A 23,488-nucleotide genomic window follows, 5' to 3' on the forward strand; every position below is an offset into this window, starting at 1 on the left:
GATTTGGACAGGTTGGGTGATTGGGCAGGTGCATGGTAGATGCAATATAACGTGGATAAATGTGAGGTTATCCACTTTGGTGGCAAAAACAGGAAGGCAGATTATTATCTGAATGACAATAGATTGGGAGAAGGGGAAGTGCAACGAGACCTGGGTGTCCTCGTGCACCAGTCGCTGTAGGTAAGCATGCAGGTGCAGCAGGCGGTTAAGTAGGCAAATGGTATGTTGGCCTTCGTAGCGAGAGGGTTTGAGCACTGGAACAAGGATGTGTTGCTGCAGTTGTACAGGGCCTTGGTGAGACCACATCTTGAGTATTGTGTGCAGTTTTGATTGCCTTATCTGAGGAAGGATGTTCTTGCCATGGAAGGAGTTCAGCGAAGATTCACCAGGCTGATACCTGGGATGGCAGGAATGATGTATGAGGAGAGATTGGGACGATTGGGCTTATACTCGCTGGAGTTTAGAAGAATGAGAGGGGATCTCATTGAAACTTATAAAATTCTGACAGGACTGGACAGACTAGATGCAGGAAGGATGTTCCCGATGGTCGGGGAGTCCAGAACCAGGGGTCACAGTCTAATGATAACGGGTAAGCCATTTAGGACTGAAATGAGGGGGAATTTCTTCACCCAGAGAGTGGTGAACCTGTGGAATTCTCTACCACAGAAGACAGTAGAGGCCAATTCATTAAATATATTCAAGAAGGAGTTGGATATATTTCTTAAGGCTAAAGGGATCAAGGAGAATGGGGAGAAAGTAGGGACTGGGTACTGAATTTGGATGATCAGCCATGATTGCATTGAATGGCGGAGCAGGCTCGAGGGGCCAAATAGCCTACTCCTGCTCCTATCTTCTATGTTTCTATGTTTCTATGTTTATACAACACATACTCTAGCAGCAGACTGATCCACATTCTCAGTGCTGGACTTTAATGTTTTTCTAACGGTAAGTTCCTGACTTAAAAGAGGAAGACAGAGAGAGAGAAAGAGAGATGATTACGAAAGTGCCATCCGTATAGCCCTCCTGCACCAACAGGCTTTCAATCAATCAGTGGCCACACTTCTTCAGAAGCGTAGAATAATCTCACTTCCCGGGCTTTGTAATAACCCACTGAACTGTGCACCGTGTTTTCACCTCTGTTTCAAGTTTTGGGTCCATCTTAGATATTCTCTTGGGTACAGCAATACTGGTCACTCCCATAAGTAGTCTGAACGTCTTACATTGAGGAATATGTCTGTATTGCCCAGTATCTCATTATACGATAGCGCGGACCTGAGTGGGAGCAGAGGCAACGGAGGTGGCAATAAAATAAAGGGAGCTGAGCGGCGAAGGCCCAGAATACAACGCGGACCTTAGCGGGGCTGGCAGCAGCGGAGGTGGCAGCAACATAAAGGGAGCTGAGAGGAGAAGGACCAGAACAGAGCGCGGACCTGAGCGGGGCGGGCAGCAGCGGAGGTGGCAATAACATAAAGGGAGCTGAGAGGAGAAGGCCCAGAACACAGTGCGGACCTGAGCGGGAGCAGCGGCAGCGGAGGTGGCGATAACATAAAGTGAGCTGAGAGGAGAAGGACAAGAACACAGCGTGAGGACTCCAGGACGCTTCCCGTGGACAACCATCTGTGCAGGAAGTGTTGTCAGCCGGAGGAGCTTGTAGTGTATGTACCTTTAAGAGCCCCTGTGTACTGTAATACCGGTAGTGACTACTCGGGTATATAAGCCTGTATAGCGTCTTGTATCATAGAAACATAGAAACATAGAGATAGGAACAGGAGTAGGCCATTCGGCCCTTCGAGCCTGCTCCGCCATTCAATGAGATCATGGCTGATCTTCGTCTGAGATCTTAGCTGATCTTACCAGTTCAGTACCCCGTCCCCGCCTTTTCTCCGTAACCCTTAATCCCCTTAGCCTTCAGAAATATATCCAATTCTCTCTTGAAAATATTTATTGAATTAGCCTTCACAGCCCTCTGTGGCAGGGAATTCCACAGGCTCACCACTCTTTGAGTGAAGAAATTCTTCCTCATCTCTGTTTTAAATGATTTGCCCGCTATTTTTAGACTGTGGCCCCTGGTTCTGTGCTCCCCTGCCATTGGAAACATTCTCTCTGAATTCAGCCTGTCCAGGCCTGCCATAATTTTATATGTTTCGATGAGATCCCCTCTCAATCTTCTAAACTCCAGTGAGTACAAGCCCAAACTATTCAATCTCTCCTCGTAGGTCATTCCCGCCATTCCAGGTATCAGCCTGGTGAATCGCCGCTGCACTCTTTCCATGGCAAGAACATCCTTCCGCAGATGGGGCGACCAAAACTGTACACAATACTCCAGATGCGGTCTCACCAGCACCTTGTACAGCTGTAGTAAGGTATCCCTATTCCTATACTCGAACCCCCTTGATATGAAGGCCAACATACCATTTGCCTTCTTAATCGCCTGTTGCACCTGCATGCTCTCCTTCAGTGACTGGTGCACAAGAACACCCAGGTCCCTCTGCACTTCCCCATCTCCCAATCTATTGCCATTTAGATAATAATCTACCCTCCTGTTTTTACCCCCAAAGTGGATAACCTCGCATTTATCCACATTATAGTGCATCTGCCACGTATCCGCCCATTCCCCCAACCTGTCCAAATCGCACTGTAGCCTCCTGACATCCTCATCAGAGCCCACCCCTCCTCCTAGTTTAGTGTCGTCAGCGAATTTGGAAATATTGCATCCAATTCCCTGATCCAGATCATTTATATATATTGTGAACAGCTGGGGTCCCAGGACAGATCCTTGCGGCACCCCGCTGGTCACTGCCTGCCACTCCGAAAACGAGCCGTTTATTCCAACTCTCTGTTTTCTATCCGCCAGCCAGTTCTCTATCCACGTTAATACTTTGCCCCCAATCCCATGAGCCTTAATTTTGCATGATAATCTTTTGTGTGGAACCTTATCGAAGGCTTTCTGGAAGTCAAGGTACACCACATCCACTGGCTCTCCCCCATCTATTTTACCAGTTACTTCCTCAAAAAATTCCAGCAGATTAGTCAAACACGATTTACCCTTTGTAAATCCATGTTGACTCTGTCCGATCCTTTCCCCATTTGTCAAGTGCTCCGCTATTTTATCCTTAATAATGGACTCTAGCATTTTGCCCACAACCGATGTAAGGCTTACTGGTCTATAATTCCCTGCTTTCTCCCTACCCCCCTTTTTAAATATTGGGGTAACATTAGCTACCCTCCAATCCACGGGTACTGTTCCCGAGTCAATGGAGTTCCGGAAGATGATCCTTAGAGCATCTGCTATCTCCAGGGCCACCTCCTTAAGTACCCTAGGATGTAGTTTATCAGGCCCCGGGGATTTGTCGGCCTTCAGTCCCCTCAACTTACCCAACACCATATCCCTAGAGATACTAATTTCTGTCAGCTCCTCCCTCTCATTAGTCCCTATGTTTGCCGATATTCCTGGGAGGTTATTTGTGTCCTCCTTTGTGAATACAGAACCAAAGTATGAGTTTAATTGGTCTGCCATTTCCTTATTCTCCATTATATATTCTCCCGAATCGGACTGCAAGGGACCGACTTGGGATTTTACCAGTCTTTTCCTCCTGATATACCGATAAAAGCTTTTGCAGTCTGTCTTTATGTTTGCTGCAAGTTTACTTTCGTATTCTATTTTCCCCTTCCTGATTAATCCCTTTGTCCTCTTTTGCTGTATCCTGTACTGCCCCCAATCTTCCGGTCTGGTGCTTTTTTTTGCCAGTTGATATGCCCTTTTTTTTGATTTTATGCTGTCCCTAATTTCCCTCGTTATCCACGGTTGAGTCACCTTTTTAGGTTTATTTTTATGCCAAACCGGTATAAACATGTTCTGGAATTCTTCCATTCTATCTTTGAATGCTTGCCATTGTCTATCCACTGTCAATCCCCCCAGAAACACCACCCAATCAATCTTACCCAATTCCCGTCTCATACCCTCGTAATTCCCTTTATTTAAGTTCTGGACCTTAGTCTCTGATTCAATTTCCTCACTCTCCATCTCGACTGAGAGCTCGATCATATTATGATCGCTCTGACCCAAGGGGCCTCGTACAAGAAGATTGCTGATAAGTCCCTTCTCATTGCACAATACCCAGTCTAAAATGGCCTGATCTCGAGTCGGCTCCTCGACATATTGGTCCAGATAACCGTCCCGAAAACATTCCAGGAATTCCTCCTCCTCAGAATTTTTACTAATTTGGGTAGTCCAATCAATATGTAAATTAAAGTCACCCATGATGACAGCTGTGCTCTTATCGCACGCTTCTCTAATTTCCCTTTTTATGCCTTCCCTCACCTCCATATTACTATTTGGAGGCCTATATATCACACCCACTAACGTTTTCCTCCCCTTGCTATTTCTCATTTCTACCCATACAGATTCCGTTTCATCCGAGTTAATATCCTTCCTTTCCATTGCATTAATCCCCTCCTTTACCAGCAATGCTACCCCACCTCCCCTACCTTTTTGCCGATCCTTCCTAAATATTGTATATCCCTGGATGTTAAGTTCCCAGCCTTGCCCACCCTGCAGCCACGTTTCTGTAATCCCAATCAAATCATACTTGTTTACCTCTATTTCCACAACTAATTCATCCACCTTGTTCCTAATGCTTCTAGCATTAAGATACAAAGCCTTCAGGCTTGCTTTTTTCACACTCTCATTATGAATTAGTTTGGCCCTTTGTGTTTCTCTCCTTTGCTTATTGCTTCTCACCTTTCTACCATCTATTTCTGACTTCATATGACTTCCCTCTTTTCCACTACCTAGGTTCCCATCCCCCTGCCAAATTAGTTTAAATCCTCCCGAACCGCCCTGGAAAATATTACCCCGAGGACATCGGCTCCCTCACAGTTCAGGTGTAGACCGTCCCCTTGGTACAGGTCACTCCTCCCCAAGAACTGGTTCCAATGCCTCAAGAATTTAAATCCCTCTCCCTTGCACCACTGCTCAAGCCATGTATTTAGCTTATCTATCTTACTCTCTCTAAACTTATTAGCTCGTGGCACTGGTAGCAATCCAGAGATTACTACCTTTGAGGTCCTACTTTTCAATTTAGCTCCTAACTCCCTAAATTCAGCTTGTAGGACCTCCTCCCTCTTTTTACCTACATCGTTGGTACCTACATGTACCACGACAACTGGCTGATCCCCCTCCCCCTTCAGAATGCTCTGCACCCGCTCCGAGACCTCCTTGACCCTTGCACCAGGGAGGCAACATACCATCTTGGAGTCTCGGTCTCGGCCACAGAAACTCCTATCTATCCCCCTTACAATTGAATCCCCTATCACTATAGCCCTATCCCTCTTTTTCCCGCCCTTCTGTGCAGCAGAGCCAGTCATGGTGCCCTGAACCTGGCTGCTGGTGCCTTCCCCTGATAAGTCATCTCCCCCAACAGTACCCAAAACGGTAAACCTGTTTTGGAGGGAGATGACCGCAGGTGACTCCTGCACTACCTTCCTGCCTTTACCCTGCCTTTTGGTCACCCATTTACTGTCTGAGCTAGCCTTTACCTGCGGTGTGACCAACTCACTGAATGTGCTATCCACAACATCCTCAGCATCGCGTATGCTCCAGAGTGAGTCCATTCGCAGCTCCAGCGCCGCCATGCGGTCTGCTAGGAGCTGCAGCTGGACACACTTCCTGCACACATAGTTGTCAGGGACAGTGTCCCTGATTTCCCACATGGCACAGGAGAAGCATGACACGGGTCCGAGCTGCCCTTCCATGACTTAACCCTTACAATACCCTTTTATTTACTACGATTTAGCTTAATTATTGAATTCTACTTAGAATAAGTTTGTGAAAGTACTCACCAACCAGTCACCTACCTGTTTTCTGGTGTTGTATTTTCACTGCCGCCTCCTGTCCTGGAACCTTCTCCACCTAGGTTAGGCTCCTGAAATAAAATAAATTGAACCTACCTTTTCAACTTCCCCTAACCCCTAAAAGGTTAGAGGAGGTGGAAGGGTGGGAGACACTACACTGTAGTGTTTCGGGTTTAGCAACAGCTCACCTCCAGACTTTGTTCAGTAAACACCTGTTAAACCAACTCCTGCATTCCGTGTCTCCATTAACACACGGATACAACAGTGGCGACGAATTGGAAACGGACTTACCTGCAATTCGGCAGCACCTCAAGGAGATCGATTCCTCAGACGAAGGTCGAAGAAAAAAAAAACTGTGAGTTCACCAGCTAGCCGGGCTGGTGGCAGGTACTGCACTAATCCTTCCTGGGCAGCGGGCTGGGGCTCAATCGGGTGGCTCTGCAGCAGGTCCGAGCAGCGAGTCGGAAGGCGGAGGCAAACAGAGATGGAGGGTGGAGCACTCGGGAGACGGCCGGCGCTGCAAAGCAGGTCGGCGTTCGGACCAAGCAGAGGGAGGGAAAAGTCCCAGAGAGTCCGGCGGGAACGAGTCTCCAACTATTAAAAATATCTGTAAATAAAAACCACGGAGAACAGCGTTGTCAGCAGCGGCGGGAAAGCCCGGGAGGCGCCATTTTTTTCTCGGCAGGGAAGAAAGGAAAGCGCAGGAGGCGCCATTTTTGATTTTCAGGATGCCTAAGACTGGCAATATTACTGCTTTCAATAGTGATATAGAGGATTGGACCACATATGTGGAAAGAGTGGAGGTATATTGCACAGCGAATGAAGTAGAGGATGATAAAAAGGCATCGGTACTTCTAAATCTGATGGGCGCAAGGACATACGGGCTGTTATGAAACTTAATCACTCCAGCCAAACCGATGGAAAAGAATTTTAAGGAGATTGTTGATACCCTACAGGAGCACTTAAACCCAACACCGCTGCTGATAGCGGAACGATTCAAATTCTTCAGGAGGAATCAGCACAAGAATGAAAGTAACGCTGATTACCTCACCGAATTAAGAAAGCTGTCAAAGCACTGCCAATTCGGGGCAGGACTGGCAGATTCTCTACGAGACAAATTCGTCTGCAGTCTCCTAAGTGAAGGAACACAGAAAAGGCTACTTTCTGAGAAAGATTTGACACTAGACAAGGCTTTCAGTGTGGCTGTATCATACGAAACAGCAGCAAGAGGAGCTGCAGAGATACAGCAAAAGCCACAGGACTTTGGCACCCATGAAATGACACGGGGTTTCGAGAGATGTTATCGCTGCGGCAGATCCACCCATGACCAGAGGGACTGCTGGTTCAAGGACAAAGCATGTAGGCAATGCGGAAAGATGGGACACATCGCACGTGTATGCCGATCTGGAAACAAAAAATCCACTGACAGAAAAAAAATCAATCAGGAAAAGTACAGAAAGGTACAAATGATGACCGACAGTAGCTCCGAAGACCAGAAGAGCGATAGCGACTCCGGAAACAAGAGACTAAGCTGTCTCAAATTACATAATGTAATTGCCAAAGAAGATTACCAGACCATTTGGGTTACCCTCACGATAGCGGGGTCCCCAGTTAAAATGGAGCTAGATACAGGATCAGCTCTGACCGTTATAAGTCGACGGGATTACGAGTGGCTATTTCCGCATGTACCTTTGAAAGACACATCCATTATCTTGAAGACATATACGGGGCAGAAAGTATACCCCAGAGGGAAAATAAAGGTGCCTGTTGTATACAACGGCAAGGAAATACAGAAGTTGTATTTATACGTTCTGCAAGATGGTGGTCCACTGCTGTTGGGACGTGAATGGATCAGGAAGATACGTTTAGACTGGCACTCCATTCAGGCACTGACGGTGACCAGTAAGAAAAAAAATGATGATGACGTCATACCTGAACGATTAAAAGACATCTTGGCCAACGCCAAAGAAGTGTTTCAACAGGAACTAGGAACCTTGAAAGGCGTCACCGCCTCAATAAAAGTAGAAGATGCGGCAATTCCCAAGTTTTTTAAGGCAAGGCCAGTGCCATACGCAATTCGTCCAGCAGCCGAAGCAGAGCTGGAGAATTTGGAAAAGGCAGGCGTGTTATCCAAGGTAGATTGGAGCGAGTGGGCAACACCCATCGTCCCGGTCATGAAGAAAACGTTGAATAATGATAAATCTGAAGAACAGAGAAAAATTCGCATCCGTGGGGACTTCAAGGTGACTGTAAACCCGGTCCTTCACACGGTACAGTATCCTCTTCCGAGGATAGAAGACATTTTCGCCTCACTATCCGGAGGGAAACGTTTCACCAAAATTGACTTGGCACAGGCATATCTACAGATGGAGGTTGAGGAGGCCTCTAAAAAGTATCTCACAATAAACACACACAAAGGCCTGTACCAGTACAATCGACTGGTTTTCGGAGTAGCATCAGCTCCAGCTATCTGGCAAAGAGCTATGGAGCAAGTCCTGCAAGGGATTCCGGGGACTCAATGCTACCTAGACGACATCCTTGTAACAGGAGAAAACGACAACGAGCACCTTGCCAATTTGGAGCAGGTGCTCACTAGGCTGAGAGAACGGGGCCTACGAGCAAATCGCCCCAAGTGCGAATTTTTCCAGAAACAAATATCATATTGTGGCCATATAATTAACGAAGAAGGGTTGCATAAGTCACCTGAAAAAATTGAAGCGGTCATAAAAGCCCCAGCACCTGAAAATGTCTCACAATTAAGGTCATTCCTGGGACTGATAAATTACTATCATAAATTTTTACCGAACTTGTCAACTGTTCTGCACCCTCTTAATGCACTGCTACAAACGGGAGTAATTTGGAAATGGAGCGAAGACTGTAAACGTGCCTTCCATAAATGCAAAGGCTTGATCACGTCCAAGGAAGTGTTGGCTCATTACAACCCATCACTGCCAATCAGACTGGCGTGCGATGCATCCCTTATGGCGTAGGAGCGGTATTATCGCATAGATTCCCTGATGGCTCGGAGCGGCCGATAGCTTTTGCGTCACGCTCATTGAACGCAGCTGAGCGTAACTATGCCCAGATCGACAGGGAAGCACTCAGCCTGGTGTGGGGAGTGAAGAAATTCAACCATTACCTGCACGGACAAAAATTTACCTTGTTGACTGGCCATCAACCCCTCGTCTCCATATTCAACCCTAAAAAGGGCGTTCCCATTATGACAGCGCAAAGGCTACAGAGGTGGTCCCTTTTCCTAGGGGCACACCAATATGACATAGAATACAAAGGATCAAAACAGCATGGGAATGCTGACAGTTTATCGCGCCTACCGTTGCCAACGGTAGAAGAGGCACCTACAGTGGACCCAGTGGAGATGTTCCACTCAACCATAGTGGAATGTCTACCAGTAACAAATTCTACCATTGAAAAGGAAAGGAGAAATGACCCGACTCTTTCGCGAGTCTACGATTTAATGGTGAAGGGATGGCCAGCACATGGCGAACCACTGTTGCCAGCATTCTCGCAAAGAAGAGAGCAGCTGTCAGTGTGCCGAGGAACCTTGATGTGTGGATCCAGAGTGGTGATTCCACCCAAACTCCAGGATAAAGTGCTAAAGGAGCTTCACGAGGGGCATCTGGGTGGAGTGAAAATGAAGAACCTAGCCAGAGCGTTTGTGTGGTGGCCAGGTATCGATGGAGACATCGAAGAAATGACCAAGAGCTGTCTAGGATGCCAGAACGTCCAAAACGCCCCACCACAAGCCCCTCTACATCCATGGGAGTGGCCCTCATCTCCATGGCAAAGGGTACATATCGACTTTGCTGGTCCATTTATGGACTCAATGTTCTTAATCGCGGTGGATGCACACTCCAAGTGGCCGGAGGTAATAAAGATGTCCTCCACCACCACGGAAAAAATCATCACAGTATTAAGGACCATATTTGCCAGGAATGGGCTGCCTGAACAGATCTGTTCTGATAATGGACCGCAATTTGTGTCCGAGGAATTCAGGAAGTTCTTAAAAAACAATGGGGTTAAGCACTACACGTCCGCCCCATACCATCCCACCACCAATGGATTGGCTGAAAGGTTTGTCCAGACCTTCAAGAAGGCCATAAAGGCCATGGGTAATGAAGACATAAATCTACAGCATAAGGTAGATAACTTCTTGTTCGCGTACAGGAATGCAACACATATGGTTACAAACCAAACTCCCGCCATGATGTTCTTCAATAGAAGCCTAAGATGCCGGCTGGATTTGATCAAGCCCAACATCAGAAGGGACGTGGAGAACCAGCAATTTCAAGGCATGAATGAAAGGCCAAGTAGAACCTTCCAGATAGGTCAACAAGTTTTGGCCCGGGACTACCGTACCGAGAAATGGCAGCCTGGAACTATCTGCACATGACTAGGACCGCTGATGTATACCGTGGACATCGGAGAAAGCATAATAAGGCGCCATGCTGACCAAATCATAGAGTCATCCGAAAAGGGACAACCTACACCACAACCCTATACGCCTAACGATGAAGTAGAGATACCCATATCTACCTCCGATCCGGTGATACTGGAACCAGATGAACCCGACACTGGCATTCAAGCCGAATCGACCTTGCCAAAAGAACCTACTACACCACCGAAAACTGCTACACCACCGAGGCGTTATCCGGACCGAGTCAGGAAGCCTCCAGAGAGACTGACTTATAATTGATTAACTGCAGCAAATGTGTAGATTATTGTTCTTGTATACATGTTAATTAATGATTACTTAAAATGTTATGTACTAATTATCTAAAAGGGGAGGAATTGTAGTGTATGTACCTTTAAGAGCCCCTGTGTACTGTAATACCGGTAGTGACCACTCGGGTATATAAGCCTGTATAGCGTCTTGTATCTTTTAGTTCACCTCCAGACTTTGTCCAGTAAACACCTGTTAAACCAACTCCTGCATTCCGTGTCTCCATTAACACACGGATACAACAGAGCTCAAGCTCCGGGTTCTGGAGCTTGAGCAGCAGCTGGCATCACTGAGGCTGCGAGCTTCATGGATAGCACGTTTCAGGAGGTGGTCACATAAGAATATATGAAATAGGAGCAGGATTAGGCCATTCGGCCCCTCGACTTGAATATACCCAATAACTGAGCCTCCACAGCCCTCTGGGGTAGAGAATTCCAAAGATTCACCACCCTCTGAGTGAAGAAATTTCTCCTCATCTCAGTCCTAAATGGCCGACCCCTTATTCTGAGACTGTGACCCCTGGTTCTGGACTCCCCAGCCAGGGGAAACATCCTCCCTGCATCTACCCTGTCCACCCCTGTAAGAATTTTGTATGTTTCAATGAGATCACCTCTCATTCTTCTAAACTCTAGAGAATATAGGCCTCGTCCTCTCAATCTCTCCTCATAGAACAATCCCACCATCCAGGAAGCAGTCTGGTGAACCTTTGTTGCACTCCCTCTATAGGAAGTATATCCTTCCTTAGGTAAGGAGACCAAAACTGTACACAGTACTCCAGGTGTAGTCTCACCAGGGCCCTATATAATTGCAGTAGGACATATTTATTCTTTTACTCTATTCCTCGTGTACTAAAGGCCAACATACCATTTGCTTTCTTAATTGTTTGCAGTACCTGCATGTTAACTTTCAGTGATTTGTGTACAAGGATACCCAGGTCCCTCTGAACACCAACATTTCCCAATCTCTCACCATTTAAAAAATACTCTGCTTTTCTATTTTTCCAACCAAAGTGGATAACTTCACATTTCTCCACATTATATTCCATTTGCCATGTTCTTGTCCACTCACTTAGCCTGCCTATATCCCCTTGAGGCCTCCTTGCATCCTCCTCACAACTTACATTCCCACCTAGCTTTGTATCATCAGCAAACTTGGATATATTACGTTTGGTCCCCTCATCCAAATCATTGATGTACATTGTGAATAGCTGAGGCCCAAGCACTGATCCTTGCGGTACCCCACTACTTACAGCCTGCCTACCCGAAAATGACCCATTTATTCCCCGCAGATAAAGAGTGTGCAGGCAGAAAGGGAATGGGTGACCATCAGACAGAAGAGGAGGAGCAGGTAGGTAGTGCAGGAGTTCCCTGAGTGCATCTCGCTCTCCAGCCAGAATTCGGCTCTGAGTATTGGTGAGTGCGATGGTTCCTCTGGAGAGTATAGCCAGAGCCAAGTCCGCAGCACCACGGGTGGCTCAGCTGTAAAAGGGGGGAGGAGGAAGATCAGGAGAGCAATAGTGGTAGGGGATTCGATAGTTAGGGGAACAGACAGGCGATTCTGTGGCCGCAGATGTGATTCCAGGATGGCATGTTGCCTCCCTGGTGCCAGGGTCAAGGATGTCTCCGAGCGGCTGCAGAACATTCTGAGGCAGAAGGATGAACAGCCAGAGGTCATGGTCCATATTGGTACCAACGACATAGGTAGAAAGAGGGATGAGGTTCTGCAAGCAGTTTTCAGGGAGCCAGGAAAGAGATTAAAATGCAGGACCTCAAAGGTAGGACTCTCCAGATTACTCCTGGTGCCACACGCTAGTGAATACAGAGTTAGGAGAATAGCACAGATGAATGCATGGCTGGAGAGATGGTGCAGGAAGTACAGCTTTAGATTCCTCGGCATTGGGACCAGTTTTGGGTGTGGTGGGACGGGTTGAACCTCAACAGGGCCGGAACCCATATCCTTGCGGGGAGGTTTGCTACTGCTGTTGGGGAGGGTTTAAACTAATTTGGCAGGGTGATGGGCTCAAAGGATTGGGAGAGGCAGAGAGCACTAAAGTAAGAAATATTAAGGTATTGGAGGGGGGGGGTCAAACTAAGAGAGAATACAGGATGGTCTAAGATGCGTTTACAGTGTATGTATGTGAACGCGCAAAGTTTAGAAAACAAGGTAAGTGGGCTGCAGGCACAAATAGCCACATGGGAATAGGATGTGGCAATAACTGAGACCTGGCTCAAAAAAGGACAGGATTGGGTATTAAATATTCCTGGTTGTAATTGTTCAGGAAAGATAGGGAAGGAAAGATAGGAGGAGGTGTGATAGTATTGGTCAAGGAGAATGTTACAGTGCTGGAGAGGGAGGATGTCCTGGAGAGTTCAAGGACAGAATCTATATGGCTAGAGTTAAGAAATAATAGAGGTGCCATTACACTACTAGGTGTATTCTATAGACCACCAACTAGTGGGAAAGATATGGAGGAGCAAATTTGCAGAGAAATTACAGAGGTGCAAGAACTATAAAGCAGTAATAATGGGGGACTTCAACTATCCTAATATAGACTGGGATCATAATAGTGTTAAGGGCAGAGAAGGGGAAGAATTTCTGAAGTGTGTTCAGAAGAACTTTCTGGTTCTGGGGAATGAGATAGGTCAAGTGGAGCAAGTGTTCGTAGGTGAACATTTAGGGAACAGTGATCATAATATCATAAGGTTTAGATTAGCTATGGAAAAGGACATGGAGCAATCTAGAGTAAAAATGTTTAACTGGGGGAAGGCCAATTTCACGGGGATGAGAATGGATCTGGCCCGGGTAAACTGGAATCAAAGATTGGCAGGCAAAACTGTAATGGAACAATGGGCTGCCTTTAAAGAGGAAATAGTTCAGGTACAGTTGAGGTAGGGGGAAAAGCAGGGCAACTAAAGTCAGGGCTGCCTGCAAGATGAAACAGATAGAGAATATGATGAAGCAGAAAAAGAGCGTGTATGACAAATGTCAGGTTGCAAATACATCTGAGAATCAGGCTATATATAGAAAGGTCAGAGGAGAAGTGAAAAAGAAAATAAGAGGGGCAAATAGAGGATATGAGAATAGAATGGCAGCCAACATAAAAGGGAATCCAAAAGTCTTCTATAGGCATATAAATAGTAAAAGGGTAGTAAGAGGAGGGGTGGGGCTGATTAGGGACCAAAAAGGAGACCTATGCATGGAGACAGAGGGTATGACTGAGGTACTAAATGAGTACTTTGCATCTGTCTTCACCAAGGAAGAGGATGCTGCCATAGACATAGTGAAGGCGGAGGTAGTGAAGATATTTGATAGGATAAAAATTGATAAAGAGGAGGTATTAGAAAGGCTGGCTGTACTTAAAGTAGATAAGTCACCAGGAGTGGATGGGATGCACCCGAGGATGCTGAGGGAATTAAGGGAGGAAATCGCAGAGGTACTGGCCATAATATTCCAATCCTTCTTAGATATGGGGGTGGTGCCAGAGGACTGAAGAATTGCAAATGTCACACCCTTGTTCAAAAAAGGGTGTAAAGATAAACCCAGCATCTACAGGCCAGTCAGTTTGACCTCGGTAGTGGGGAAGCTTTTAGAAACAGTAATCAGGGACAAAATTAACAGTCACTTGGATAGGCGTGGATTAATTAAGGAAAGCCAGGATGGATTTGTTAAAGGCAAATTGTGTTTAACTAACTTGATTGAGATCTTTGATGAGGTAACAGAGAGGGTTGATGAGGGTAATGCAGCTGACGTAGTGTACATGGATTTCCAAAAGGTGTTCGGCAAAGTGCCATATAATAGGCTTGCCAGCAAAGTTGAAGCCCATGGAATAAAAGAGACAGTGGCAGCATGGATACAAAATTGGCTAAATGATAGGAAACAGAGAGTAGTGGTAAACGGTTGTTTTTTGGACTGGAGGAAGGTATACGGTGGTGTTCCCCAGGGGTCGGTTCTAGGACCACTACTTTTCTTGATACATATTAACATATTAATGACTTGGACATGGTATACAGGGTACAATTTAAAAATTTGCAGATTTACGAGAATGATTCCAGTAATGAGGGACTTTAATTACGTTGATAGACTGGAGAAGCTAGGGTTGTTCTCCTTGGAGTAGAGAAGATTGAGAGGAGATTTGATAGAGGTGTTCAAAATCATGAGGGGTTTGGACAGAGTAGATAGAGGGAAACTGTTCCCATTTGCAGAAGGGTTGAGATCCAGAGGACAAAGATTTAAGGTGATTGACAAAAGAACCAAAGGCAACGTAAGAAAAAACCTTTTTATGCAGCAAGTGGTTAAGATCTGGAATGCACTGCCCGAGGAGGCAGATTCAATCACGGCTTTCAAAAGGGAGTTGGATAAGTATCCGAAGGAAAGAAATTTGCAGGGCTACGGGGAAAGGGCGGGGGAGTGGGACTCACTGAGGTGCTCTTGCAGAGAGCTGGCACAGGCTCGTCAGGCCGAATGGCCTCCTTCCGTGCTGTAACCATTCTATGATTCAATGATAGTGTAACCTAGGGGTGTAATCATAGGAGCCCCTTGTGATCTGGGGTTGGGAGAATGGAACAATTTTTGACTTCCACCTGCAACAGGTGCAAAGTCAGCTGGTGTTGGGAGTCCTGAACCATTTCTGGGCTTGGGCCTCATTTGAATGGATATTTGCTTGGCCGCCTGAGACGAGACAATGAATTGCTTAAAGCCTCTGGCCATCCTGTCTGACGGGCCTGGGATGGGATAACAGATCCTGAATGTATCAGTTTGAGATAGACGGTGAGTTGTGAGATCTTCCAGTCTGGCTCATCTATCTTTAATACACATTATTCAATATCTACAGCCTTTAGCCATTCCGTTTTAAATCTTTCTCAATTCACTTTGTTTTAAAGCACAACTCTTAATCATAACTCAGTCTCAAAATCCTTTTTGTGCGAGAAAAATCGATCCAAAATCCCAAAACATGATATTCTCTTCCACAAGCCATTAGGAGAGCCACAATGACATTATTTACACAACTGGAAAGAAGGGACAATAAAACTTGCTGTTTTTGTGCTCATCAAGCTGAGGTGATGTATCATTTTCCCCCTTTTGACACTCGGCATCACACCACACATTCTCAGGTCAGTTTTAACAACAGGCCAGAAGGAAAACAATCCTTCCTTTGTACTAAAACAGAAAACACTGGAAATACTCAGCAGGCCAGGCAGCATCTGTGGAGAGAGTATCAGATTTCACGTTTCAGGTCGGTGATCTTTCATCAGAACTTCCTTTGTACGCAAGGCTCCAATCTCAGAGCAACACACCTGACCAATTCTTTCACTCTATAGCCATGCTCAAGAGCTGGATGAGTGAGATTGAGAGTTTATGAGGGAACCTTCCTTAGTTCACTATTTGCTGCGAATATCATAATCCTATAGATAAGGAAGGCATTTACGATTTCAATTCAAATAGTGAACACAGTAAACCTTCGAGCTTAGTGACTTAATTTCCATTGGTAGCTCACTGGATTGATGAGTTTGTGTAAAATTCCTTTGTGTGCTGTTTTAACACAATTGCTAACCTATTCTTTGTTGCCTATTACATCAGGTTATCGAGCGAGTTATTTTGTGAAAGCAGTTCGACTTGCACAATGTCTAAAGAGCGCTATGGCTGTGATGGGTACTCTAAGGAATGTAAGGTTCATACATAGATACATTTGACTGACTGATTATTTTGCCATTCTGGTTTATGTTTACAGGCCTGGAAAAAATTATTTCACAAAAGCAGCACGAGGTGGGGGGCAAAACTCTGAAAGTGCAATTATATGATAAAGGTAAAGAAGAGGAAAAGTACGAGCCCCGAAAATTTGTTCTGAGAGGTTTTGATGGTAACTCGAGGTTAGAGTATATTTCACTGTATGTTGACAGCCTCAGCAACAACACAGGGCATCATATCGAACCTCTGCAAGATGGTGAAACAGTGGCAGTCACATTTGAAACTGATATAGGTTGGTATTCTCACACTTTATTCTTTTCTAAATTTTTTTAGCAGCAGCAGTTCATTTATTTGCATGTTTCAGGGTGAAGCCAGGTTGATTGATGTATGGAACTGAATGAAGTGGTTTCACTGAGGCCTGTATTGAAGTTTGTGATTAATGTGCCCGCGTGCAGTAATACAGAATTTTCCCTTACGTTGCTTTTTTAGATGCCAACTCCTTTCTGCAGAATTGTTGTCAGAAGCCATTTGACAACAATGTTATCACTGCCCACCGTCTGGAGAAGACAGATACTGTGCAGATAGAAGGAATTGATCCTAGTCTGACCGATGACTTCCTGGACTTGTACTTTTCAAATACCAAACGCAGTGGTGGTGGGGAAATCGCAGAAATTAATATCAAAAGATTTGAAAAGACAGCTATTCTTCGTTTTCAAGATCAGGAGGGTACAGTATTTCATTTTTTAACGAAAAGAATTGATGTATTCAAATGTTATAAATCATTTATCTCTTGCTGGCTATCTTTCCAGCACATTGTTTCTAAGTTTAATCTTCACAGTATCTATCTACGACCCTGATTTTAACCCAATACGCTCGATGAGAATGAGATGGGTGAGCGGTTAAAATCGGGAAAATCAACTTACCGCCCCTTTCCGACCGGAAACCTGCCGACCGCCATTTTAGCTCCGCAGTTGACTCAGACGACCAGCCCAGAAGCAAACTATTGAAGCCCAGTGGGATTGGCTTCACAAACTGACTGACAGGACTGGAAGCTGGATTTAACGGGACACTCGCCTGTAGGCACTCAGGTCTTTACGATCTGTGTGCTATTGTGAGTAGTGCATTTCCAAGGCAGTTCTGTGTTTCCTGTTTGCTTTGATCTGATGCTTGTCCCCCTTACTTACCCTGATTAAGCACTCGTTGCTCATCATGGGTGATAATTGTGCTTCTTTCCTTTGGATGGATGAGCAGTTGGGGGAAGAGGAGCAGCAGCAACAGCAGCCTCCACAACCAGGACAATGCAGGAGGTGGGCCTGTTAGAAGACAGCAGGACAATGCAGGAGGTGGGCCTGTTAGAAGACAGCTGGACAATGCAAGAGGTGGGCCTGTTAGAAGACAGCAGGACAATGCAGCAGGTGGGCCTGTTAGAAGACAGCAGGTGAGGAGGATCTGCTCGTAAAAGGCCTTACTCAGTCCACAGGATCTCTAGGCCAAGGGTCTATAGTCAGTTGGTTTCTTATTTCTGAGGAACAGTGTGTGAGGAGGCTGTGCTTCACCAGGCTGTTGTTGCAGGACCGTGCTTTGCCACTGGCTCTCAAAGTTCCCACCGCCCTTAAATTCCAGGCTGCTACAATGGGTATCACTCGCATTTCCCATTCCTCAGTGTGCAGCTGCATCTGGCTGGTCACCAATGGCCTCCTTGCCAAAGCAGAGCAGTACATTGCCTTCCCAATGGGCGCCAACAGCCAGAATGAGGCAGCGCTGGGATTTACAGCAGTGGTCGGCTTCCCTCGTGTCCAGGGCATAATAGACTGCATGCTTGTAGCTATCAGGGCACCAGAAGATGAACCAGCAGCTTATATCAACAAGAAGGAATTCATCTCCCTCAATTATCCTTATCGCTGAAGGATAATGCAAATGTGTGCCAGGTTCACTGGCAGCTGGCACAAAGCCTTCACTTTGTGACACTCATCCTTCCCCCCCACTTTTCCACTCATCCAGGAACATCAAAGCATGGCTGCTGGAGGAACAAGGGTTACCACCTACACATGGCTGATGACACCCTTCCGCAACCCCATCACGTCTGAGTAACAGAGGTACAAGCAGAGCCATGGGACCAACAGGGACATCATAGAGCATTTTGAAGCAAAGGTTCACTAACCTTGCTACTCCTACGAGGTGCTCTCCCAGTGGCTTCAGAGAGTTGGTGGAAGGCTGCTGTTCCTCATGTGGGAGAATCCTTGAGATCCTTGTGGCTGGCGACTTCTGAGAGCTCGAACCTCTGAAAACCCGTCGGCAGATTGCAGCACTTTGGCTACTGCCAGGGCAGTCTGGCCCAGCTGGCTTTCTGACACCATGGTTGATATTGGTAGAGGAGATGGCGAGGGAGCAGATGTGCAGACATGCCGAGATAGGGCAATGTGTGCTGCTTCCGCTGCATCACTGCCAGTCCCATGGGGCTGAGGCTCCTCACTTCCACTGATCTGTGGGAGAGCAGACTGCAGAAGATGCCTTGAAAGCCTCTATCCATTTGTTCCATCAGTCTCTCCAAGGTGGACACCAGCCTCTCCAGGGCGGAGCACAGGTTTGACTCATAGCCGCCGTTCGAGCTCCACCAACGCTGCAAAGGCTGTGAACATTGACTCCTGTTGTGAGGGCCGGGCTACAGCATCCCTGGAGGTGGCCACCACAAGCTGACACCACACAGGCTGGAAGCAGACTCCTCTTTCACTCCTGGTGGTGAAACCCCTTGGCAGGCTTTTAAATACCTGATATAGCTGCTTCTGTGAAACAAGCAGTTTTCATCTTAGAAGTCCCAGAAGTCTGCCTCTCTGTCCTCCTCAGCAGAGCTAGGAGAGGACATTGCCCTCCAGCAACCTCCTGGGTTGTCCCTACCACCGGTATCTACTGCTGCTTCACCAGATACACCGCTCTAACTCTCTCTCTAACACAGCTGGGGTGCCAGTCTCTATGCTGGAACCTGGGAGTGATGTAGCGCATGATAAAGATTCTCTTCCTTTGAGGTACCTTCTTCTGCGGGCCTTCAGAAATGGTTGATGCCTTGGTGGCAGCTGTGGCTAATCAGGCAGGGCTGGTTTTTGATCATCCGGACTTGCTTATTTTGATGCAATACCATGGAAAGCATAATATTGTGAGATTGGAGTTCTTCTGAAGGATCATCTAGCATGATGGTTAGTCAGGCATTCAGTATCTTAGGTGATGGGGGATCATGGGGGGTGGCTTTGGAAACAAACCTCCACCAGCACTATGTTTGACATGTGAGATAATCTAGCCTACCCTCGTAAACTTCCTGTCAGTTTCCATACTCGCTTCCTGATAGGAATTCATCCAATTATTTTTTGAAACCTTGCATGGCTTTCCATTTCACCACCCTTCTCGTACTCTTCCATAATTCTATCATCAATGCAAATAAAGTTGCCTAAAATTCATATTTTCTTTTGCCACTTTAAAATCTGTCCATTAGCCTTTGAATCCTGTCAGACCTTTCTCCGATTCAAATTAACCGTACCTGCAAAATCTGAAAAGACCCCAATCATGCCCTTCCCCATCCTCTTCGCCAGAGAGCAAAGTCGCAAAGTAAACTATCATTCTTTGGAGCTCAGTGCTCTAAAGTTCAGAAATCAGTATTGAGGCATTGCTGAGGACTCCCTTCAATAATTCGGCATCATTCCTGTGATACGGAGACCAAACCTCCTGGTAAGAAGGGCCTGGCATGAACTGACTGGCTTTCGCTTCAAAAAAAAAGATTGTTTTGCATCTGTAACAAGTGCGACATTCTGGAATATGACACAGGAATAGATAGATAATAGATACATCTATTTCTACTCACTAAAATTGTTTGTTTTTTTCCAATTGTATTTTTGCAGTGGTAAGAAGAGTCGCTGAAAGGGAACATTCCCTAAAAGGTCTTCAGTTGACTGTTAGTCGCTACTACCATGGACTGCAACTATCTTTGTATGGGGATAATGGTCCGAAAATCAAACAGCCTGAACAATGTGACATTTGCATCAATCCCTCACTTCTAAGCTACATCCAGAAGACTCGTCTCTATAACCAAGAGTTAGAAGAAATTTCAAAGGATGTTTATTGTGACATTACCTTTACAGACTCTCCAAATTCAAAGCAAATGATTCTGAAGCCTTCTTTTGATGCAAATATATTGTTGTGCTACAAAATTGCTAAGGACTGGAAGAAGCACGCAGAAGAGGCAATTCGGAAATTCATCGGGAAGTTTGACTTCAGAGACTTTCCAATAGATAAAGACTTGTGGGGAAAAGTGAAGAACGAAAGCAGAGGACTAAAGGCACCTGGCTTTGATGTCCTTTACTGTTCTACAGAAAACAAGATTGTTGTTGTTGGGGAACAAAGTAAAGTTTCAGACACTTCCAGAAAACTACAAGGAATATTGGAAAAGGCAAACAAAGAATTAGAGGATGAGCGGAATACTGTCGAAGAGCAGATTCCATTGGAAAGTCTCGAGGAGTTGGAGTTTCTGCAAAGTCATGTCAAAGACACCGTTTCCTCTGTGGAAATATCCACCAACGTCGCTCCCCCAGTCTTAAAGCTGAAAGGATTGAAGGAGAAAGTTAGCCAAGCTCAAAAAGTCATCAACCAGTTTCAGTCCCAGTTAGAAAGGAAGCCTCTCAATCTGTCTTCACACATGGATGAATTTATAAAATCTCTAGACCTGAACAAATTTGTGCAAACTCACTTCATTCAAAAGGACATCAAGGCCACACTGGTGCGTAGACAGTCTGTTCAACTCTTGGCTGTCAAGGCAGATGTAAAGAAAGTAGAAGATAAAATAAAGCAGTTGTTCCAGGAAGTAAGGATTGACTTCACTCCACAGCAAATCAAAGTCACTGAAGTTGACGAATGGAAAAGGTTGCTTAATGATTTGAAATCTGATATCCAGTCAAGCAGTGAGGGCTGCAGAATCATAGAGGAGAAGAATCCAGCTGCCATAATAATTGTAGGATTTTCAGGCATTGTTGCAGATGTTGCAAAAATAATAAATAGTCATCTGGACAATAAGCAGGTGATCACACAGCTCATTCCTGCCACAGTGATGCAAGTAGACTATATGGAAAGTTCCTTGATTCTCACAGAACTGCCTGAAATCCAAAACAAAGGTGTCACCATAACGTATACCAGAACGGTTTCTCCAGGTTTAAAAGTATTTGGAGTAGCAGAGCATATAAATGAGGCAGTTTCTGCTATTATGAATAAGTTATCACTGATTCAGTCAGAAACCTACACTTACCACAAACCAGGAGAGGCCACAGCCCTCTCTAAGCACAAGGGCACTCTACAAGTCAAGGCTAAAGGACATGGGTGTATGTTGTTAATTAAAACCGAGGAAGAACACCAGGGTTCGTCAAACCTCCCAAAACCTGTAAGTGTACGTAACTATCAAATGGCTTCAGCTTATCCATCTAGCAAATTATACTAGACCAAAAGTCAGATGAAATTTTGTGCTCGGTAAATAATTGCCTCGATTAGACACCAAGGCCCCGATATTTACGGGGCGATGAGGAGGGTGTGGGTGAGGCCTAAACGGCTGAAGAACCCGGAAAGGCTGTAACGGCAGGACCTCATTAATATTTTTTAGCTCTGTTTCCTGACTCGCAGCCGGCCAAATGGACTGCCTGGCAGGCGGGTGGGAGTTAATACCAGTGGCAGGAGGCCGCAGTGAGGGACCTTTGGTGATGCTTCTCAGCAATTGGGAAGTCTGGGGTGGAGTGGGGTAGGGTAGGCTGGCTTTTTATTTTATTCGCTTATGGGATCTGGGCGTCGCTGGCAAGGCCAGCATTAATTGCCCATCCCTAATTGCCCTTGAGAAGGTGGTGGTGAGCCACCTTCTTGAACCACTGCAGTCCATGTGGCGAAGGTACTGTGAGGAGGATGCCGAGAAACTCCAGAATGATTTGGACAGGTTGGGTGATTGGGCAGATGCATGGCAAATGCAGTATAATGTGGATAAATGCGAGGTTATCCACTTTGGTGGCAAAAACAGGAAGTCAGATTATTATCTGAACAGCAATAGATTGGGAGAAGGGGAAGTGCAATGAGACCTGGGTGTCCTTGTGCACCAGTCGCTGTAGGTAAGCATGCAGGTGCAGCAGGCGATTAAGAAGGCAAATGGTATGTTGGCCTTCATAGCGAGAGGGTTTGAGTACAGGAGCAAGGATGTCTTGCTGCAGTTGTACAGGGCCTTGGTGAGACCACACCTTGAGTATTGTGTGCAGTTTTGGTCGCTTTATCTGAGGAAGGATGCTCTTGCCATGGAGGGAGTGCAGCGAAGACTCACCAGACTGATACCTGGGATGGCAGGAATGACGTATAAAGAGAGATTGGGTCAAAAAGGCTTATATTTGCTAGAGTTTAGAAGAATGAGAGGGGATCTCATTGAAACTTATAAAATTCTAACAGGACTAGACAGACTAGATGCAGGAAGGATATTCCCGATGGCGGGGGAGTCCAGAACCAGGGGCCACAGTCTAAAGATAAGGGGTAAGCCATTTAGGACTGAGATGAGGAGGAGTTTCTTCACCCAGAGAGTGGTGAACCTGTGGAATTCTCTACCACAGAAGGCAGTTGAGGCCAGCTTATTAAATATATTCAAGAAGGAGTTAGATATCTTTCTTAAGGCTAAAGGGATCAAGGGATATGGGGAGAAAGCAGGGACAGGGTACTGAATTTGGATGATCAGCCATGATCTCATTAAATGTCAGAACAGGCTCGAGGGTCCGAATGGCCTACTCCTGCTCCTATCTTTTATATTTCTATGTACTCCCACAGTGCTGTTAGGTAGGGAGTTCCAGGATTTTGACCCAGCGACGATGAAGGATCGGCAATATACTTCTAAGTCAGGATAGTGTGTGACTTGGAGGGGAACTTGGAGGTGGTGGTGTTCCCATGTGCCTGCTGCCCTTGTCCTTCTTGGTGGAAGAGGTCGCGGGTTTGGGAGGTACTGCCAAAGAAGCCTTGGCGAGTTGCTGCAGGGCATCTTGTAGATGGTACACACTGCAGCGGTGATGGAGGGAGTGAATGTTCAAGGTGGTGGATGGGGTGACAATCGAACAGGTTGCTTTGTTCTGGATGTTGTTGAGCTTCTTGAGTGTTGTTGGAGCTGCACTCATCCAGGCAAGTGGAGAGTATTCCACCACACTCCTTACTTGTGCCTTG

General features: G+C 46.0%; 1 protein-coding gene across 3 annotated transcripts in view; it reads left to right on the top strand.

Moving 5' to 3' along the window:
* Window positions 1–23,488, top strand: part of LOC147120591 (protein mono-ADP-ribosyltransferase PARP14-like) — a 169,310-nt gene that overhangs the window by 13,917 nt on the left and 131,905 nt on the right. For all 3 annotated transcript variants that reach the window (XM_085986719.1, XM_085986720.1, XM_085986718.1), the window contains exons 6-8: window positions 16,323–16,571; window positions 16,769–17,005; window positions 20,167–21,695. In XM_085986719.1, coding sequence (XP_085842845.1) covers window positions 16,323–16,571; window positions 16,769–17,005; window positions 20,167–21,695 — 2,015 coding nt within the window. The remainder of the gene's footprint in view (window positions 1–16,322; window positions 16,572–16,768; window positions 17,006–20,166; window positions 21,696–23,488) is intronic.

The sequence above is a fragment of the Somniosus microcephalus genome, chromosome 4 (assembly GCF_052327205.1).
Source record: "Somniosus microcephalus isolate GS21.2 chromosome 4, FLI_Smic_1.0, whole genome shotgun sequence".
Lineage (NCBI taxonomy): Eukaryota > Metazoa > Chordata > Chondrichthyes > Squaliformes > Somniosidae > Somniosus > Somniosus microcephalus.